This window comes from Octopus bimaculoides, chromosome 22 (assembly GCF_001194135.2).
Source record: "Octopus bimaculoides isolate UCB-OBI-ISO-001 chromosome 22, ASM119413v2, whole genome shotgun sequence".
In the NCBI taxonomy this organism is placed as follows: domain Eukaryota; kingdom Metazoa; phylum Mollusca; class Cephalopoda; order Octopoda; family Octopodidae; genus Octopus; species Octopus bimaculoides.
The window spans coordinates 28,945,718-28,951,432 of NC_069002.1; the positions used below are offsets into that span (position 1 = coordinate 28,945,718).

General features: G+C 40.0%; 2 protein-coding genes across 2 annotated transcripts in view; both read right to left on the minus strand.

Moving 5' to 3' along the window:
- The window catches only part of LOC106876829 (multidrug resistance-associated protein 1-like), a 10,122-nt gene extending 9,595 nt beyond the window's left edge, over positions 1-527 (minus strand). Inside the window, exon 1 of the mRNA XM_014925545.2 lies at positions 486-527. Coding sequence (XP_014781031.1) covers positions 486-527 — 42 coding nt within the window. The remainder of the gene's footprint in view (positions 1-485) is intronic.
- The window catches only part of LOC106876830 (multidrug resistance-associated protein 1-like), a 54,222-nt gene continuing 48,854 nt past the window's right edge, over positions 348-5,715 (minus strand). Inside the window, exons 21-24 of the mRNA XM_014925546.2 lie at positions 5,037-5,268; positions 3,655-3,965; positions 2,005-2,204; positions 348-817 (exon numbers count right to left, since the gene is read on the minus strand). Of these exons, the coding sequence (XP_014781032.1) occupies positions 649-817; positions 2,005-2,204; positions 3,655-3,965; positions 5,037-5,268 (912 nt within the window). The 3' untranslated portion in view covers positions 348-648. The remainder of the gene's footprint in view (positions 818-2,004; positions 2,205-3,654; positions 3,966-5,036; positions 5,269-5,715) is intronic.

Below are 5,715 nucleotides of genomic sequence, written 5' to 3' on the forward strand. Positions count from 1 at the left end.
ACAAAGTCTGGGTACATGGAATAAATAAAATCATGACATAAACAATTAAATATAAGAAATAATAATTTCTTAAAGTATGTGTTAATCCCCATGTACCCAGACTTTGTGGACACCCTGTAGTGTGACCAAAAGAACTGGCTATTGCAAGCTGCAGAAATAAATATTGAAAAGACGCATTTGGCCAAATTTGGACATACAACAGTTTAACATAATAGCAATGATATATTAGCAACAGAGGTAGTCTTAACACCGAGAAGTAATCTTTATCCCCACTTAAAAATAGATGTTCTGTTAGAACAAACTATACTGCAGTAGATACTAAGAGAGAACCTCTCATATTGGCTTTTGGTGCAAAATGCACTCTTGTTTATATTACTAGCAGGGAGAGATAAATCCCTGCCACCTCCAGTACTGAGACCACCAGACCACGTGATTTCAACCTTCTCTAGTCTCATCAATGAAGATAGATTTCAATGCAACAATACAGGGGTGGCTTGGTGGTCAAGAAGTTTGCACCTCAACCACATGGTTTTATGTCCAGTCCCTGTCTGTGACACCTAGTGATTGTGAGTGCAACACAAATTAAATACACCCTACTATAATTCTGTTTCTGAGAGTTTGAAAGTATTTTTTTTGGATAAACCATAGCTACACTCCCCACCGGCTAACTATATAAAGAAACGTTTTGCTTACCTGGAGTGCATAAGAAATGGAAAGACCAACAAGGCCCCCAGTTATATCTGATCCGAGAATGGAAAATAACGAAGCTGCTATAATTATCAGATTTCCAACCAATTCAAGCCGAATTCCTAACCATCTAATAAAGAGGAACAAGAAATATATTAAGAATTTGTCAAAATTCAAAGTATTTGAAGATAAACAGAATGCATTTAAGGGTCGTGAAATTTTGAGTGGATTTCTGAGTTGCACAGTAAATGGTTTAAAATACTTGGTGGGGTAGGACATAGGCTGGTTACCCATATACCCAGCCTGGTGGCACAAGAATGTGTCCTACCTAATGACTGGTATAATAGCATCATTGACAACTGCTACAAGGGTTTAGGGAGGAAAAGAGGCGAGGGTCAAAGAGGCACCAAACTGTTGGTCAGATTATAGAAATTATGGAAAGATTAGTGATTGAATTGATTAGGAAAGCACATGCAGTCTGGCTTTGAACCAGAAAGAGGTATCACTGGTGATGTCCATCTTGTGAAACAACTGCCGGAGAAGGACTAACTAGGAGTTGGCCTAGCACTTGTTGGCCTGAGAACATCTCTGACCAAGTTTCATACTCTGTAATCTTGTGGTTGCTATGGAAACAAGGATTAGGTGAATGGCATGTGAGGGTCACTCAAGCCATGTATAGAGGCACAGTTATTAAGGAGTTCAGTGACAAATTTAGCATGCATATAGGGGTCCACCAGGGGTCAGTCCTCAGCTCCTTCCCATTTAAAGAACTGAGTTGTCCATGGGAATTCAACCTACAGATGACTTAGTTATTATAGCTGATTCTGCAGAAAATTCAGAGAAAAAAATTCCAGGACTAGAATCAAGGTTTTAAAGTAAACTTAGCAAAAACTGAAAGAGAAATGGTGCACAATGAGCTGTGGATCTTGATTTTCGTCAAAATAACCTTGTCAACAAATTTTTTGGTAGCTCTGTGCTTTAGAAGACAAATGGAATGAAGACTACTTGATTACTTGAAAATCAAGCAAGGATTATGAAACAGGAAGGGCATCTGGTTTTAAGAATACTTTCTGAATGATATGTACTCATCTAACTTGTGCTGTCATAGGAAAATAGATGTAAAATGAATGAATGGACAAATAAAGCATAAATATTTCTCATCTTAAGATGCAAATCCTTAAAAGTATTTGTTTTAGCGACATCATTTCTAGTTTAAATCAATTGTATCAAGATAAATTATTTGAATTTAATATTAATTTTATATTAATTACACTTAAATACAATAAAAGAAGGGAAAAAGTTGGTTCGGTACCATACCTGTTTGAACTTTTGTTGACATAAACGAATACAAGGTTTTTGTCGACTAAAGTGCGAGACTCTTCTATAAAATCTTGCTCGATGTTAAAGGCTCGGATCATACTGGAACCAGAAATGGATTCGCTGAAGTGAGTATAAATCGGGGACTTTGTTGTCGATTCTAGTCTCTTCAGCTGCCGAGATGAAGGGATATAAACTGTCTGTAACAAAAAAAAGGAAAAAAAAAAAAATTAGTGGTAGTTTATAGGCGTAGGAGTGGCTGTGTGGTAAGTAGATTGCTTACCAACCACATGGTTCCAGGTTCAGTCCCACTGCGTAGCACTTTGGGCAAGTGTCTTCTACTATAGCCTCGGGCTGACCAAAGCCTTGCGAGTGGATTTGGTAGACGGAAACTGAAAGAAGCCCGTCGCGCGTGCGTGCGTGCGTGCGTGCCTCCAACATTGCTTGGCAACCGATGCTGGTGTGTTTACGTCCCCATAACTTAGTGGTTCGGCAAAAGAAACCGATAGAACAAGTACTAAGCTTACAAAGAATAAGCTCTGGGGTCGATTTGCTTGACTAAAGGTGGTGCTCCAGCATGGCCGCAGTCAAATGACTGAAACAAATAAAAGAGTAAAGAGAGTCACAGAACCTTTCAAGATGACAATTTCAAAATTAGATGGACTTGTTTTTTACTGTTATAGATTTATTTCTCAACCACATGATTTTGGGTTCAATTCCACCACATGACAACTTGGGTAAGTGTTTTCTGCTGTATAATTTTGTTAAGGTTATTTCTACAGAAATTTTAGCCATCATTGATTTTTTGCAACAATGTTGCGAAGACCTGTTGAGGCAAGTGGAATTGAAATCAAATTCAATGACAGCACTGCATGACTGGCATCCGTGCCAATGGAGCGCTAAGAGCACCATCCGAGCATGATCATTGCCAGGGCTGCTGACTGGCTCCCGTGCCAGTGGCACGTAAAAAGCACTATTTGAGCGTGATTGTTACCAGTGTCGCCTTACTGGCACTTGGGCCAGTGGCACATGAAAAACAACATTCAAACGAGGTTGTTGCTTGTGCCGCTGGACTGGCTCCTGTGCAGGTGTCATGTAAAAAAAACACCATTTGAGCATGGCTGTTGCCAGTACCGCCTGACTGGCCCTCATGCCAGTGGCATGTAAAAGCACCCACTATACTCTCGGAGTGGTTGGCATTAGGAAGGGCATCCAGCTATAGAAACTCTGTCAGATCAGATTGGAGCCTGGTGCAGCCATCTGGTTCACCAGTCCTCAGTCAAACCGTCCAACTCTTGTCAGCATGGAAAGCAGACATTAAACAACGATGATGATGTTTTGTATCGAGACATCAGATGTAAACAAAAATGAGATAGAAAACAAAAATGGGTAATTGTTGTATATGCCATATTTCGGGGTTTTTTACCCCTTCATCAGCACTCATCTAATTCACTCCTGCTTCCGAACACATTGCTTATATAGCCACTGCATACAGTGGTGTAAAGTTATTGGATATACCAATGTACATATTAAACGCATTCCTGGCGCTGCTATGCAAATATTAAAAATTGTTAACATAGGATGTGGGACTGAACCTGGAACCATGTGGTTGGGAAGCAAGCTTCAACACCAGAACCGTTTTGTACTTACCTGTATGATGTAATAGACAAGCATTATAGGAAGAACAACGACCAAAAAATCCGGAGTACTGTAACCAATAATGATGATGGTGCCGATACTTTGCAGCACTATCTGGAGCCATCTTCGAATGATGAAAGCAAGTGTATTGTCGACAACATCTATGTCTCGGGAAAAGCGATTTATTATGCGACCAATTGGTGTTGTGTCAAAGAATGACATTGGGCAATGGATGATGTTGTCCAGAAGTCTAAAATGCATAGATGCTGCCGCTTTGATGGTGCCCATTGCATACATTAGAGCATAGACCAAAACATTTATACCTAGATTTAAAGAAACAAAAATGAATAAATTTGCATAATTATTAATGAATCATTAGAAATATATGAGGCATGAAAGTTAATGAGCTGGCCAAATCATTAGCGTGCCAGGCAAAATGCTTAGTGGCATTTTCTCCGTCTTTACATTCTGAGTTCAAATTCTGCCGAGGTAGACTTTGCCTTTCATATTTTGGGGTCAATAAAATAAGTACCAGGTGAGCATAGGGGTCAATGTAATCAGCTTACACACTTCCCTGAAATTGCTGGCCTTGCAACAAAATTTGAAACTAACGTAAGAGGTATGTTTAGTGAGACTGGAAATTAAATAAGGTGAATCTAGATAGCTCTGCCTGGACTTGTAGCATTAGTGCAGTTTGACAGGAAGTTACCAATGTAAGTAAAGAGAGACAGGTGGAACCCATAAGCAAGCAGTTTCGATCGGAGATTCACAGACACAGTCGAAAGCTTTGTTAACCCTTTAACATTCAGATTACTCTGTCAAATTTAATACTTATTTAATTACATTAATCAATAATAATAAATTTGACTGGCACAAAAAGCACAAATTCAAAGAGGAGAGATTTAGTCAAAGTGAGTAATTACTGGTACTTCATCATCATCATCATCATCATCGTTTAACGTCCGCTTTCCATGCTAGCATGGGTTGGACGATATGACTGAGGACTGGTGAAACAGGATGGCAACACCAGGCTCCAATCTAATTTGGCAGAGTTTTTACAGCTGGATGCCCTTCCTAACGCCAACCACTCAGAGTGTAGTGGATGCTTTTACGTGTCACCCGCACGAAAACGGCCACACTCGAGATGGTGTCTTATATTTTTACAAATCAAGAATGGACAGTAAAGTCAAAGACTTATGTTTATCAACATTTGAGTTTGGAACTCAAAGTAATTTGAGGCATTTAGTCTGGTGTTCTACAATTTCTTGGAGTCAGGTATACTAAAACCAGACTGATACAGAAAAAAATTAAAATAATTAATGTGCAAAGATGCTCCTCCAACATCATCCTCTCCCTCCTCCTCATCATCATCAAGGGAGGAAATTAGAACTTACCTTGTATAATGCCCACTGCACCATATACTGATAAATATATGTAGTTCTTTGTATTGTATTCTGGGTTTCTTGTGTTGTTGAGGTTTTTGAGGTAGGGGTCATCTGTCCATTGGCTCAACCAAATATTGGCAAACATAAGCGACCCTTGATTCAAGATCATCAGTATAAAAACCCAGGTGAAAAGACAAAGACCAAGGGCTCTGGCATACTTGAGGAACACAGCTATTTTAACCTGAAGCAGAATATAGAAGACATCAGTTAATGCAGCACAAATGGAAGTCGGAAATTCCTTAGCCAATGGAATTGATACATTTCCATTCCATTCACCTAAATCTCTCTATCTCACCTGCCTTACTTCTTGCTTATTTAAATCTCACTTAGTGGAGGTGCAATGGCCCAGTGGTTAGGGCAGCAGACTCACGGTCATAGGATCGCGGTTTCGATTCCCAGACTGGGCATTGTGAGTGTTTATTGAGCGAAAACACCTCAAGCTCCACGAGGCTCCGGCAGGGGATGGTGGCGAACCCGGCTGTACTCTTCCAACACAACTTTCTCTCACTCTTACTTCCTGTTTCTGTTGTGCCTGTAATTCAAAGGGTCAGCCTTGTCACACTGTGTCACGCTGAATATCCCAGAGAACTATGTTTAGGGTACACGTGCCTGTGGAGTGCTCAGCCGC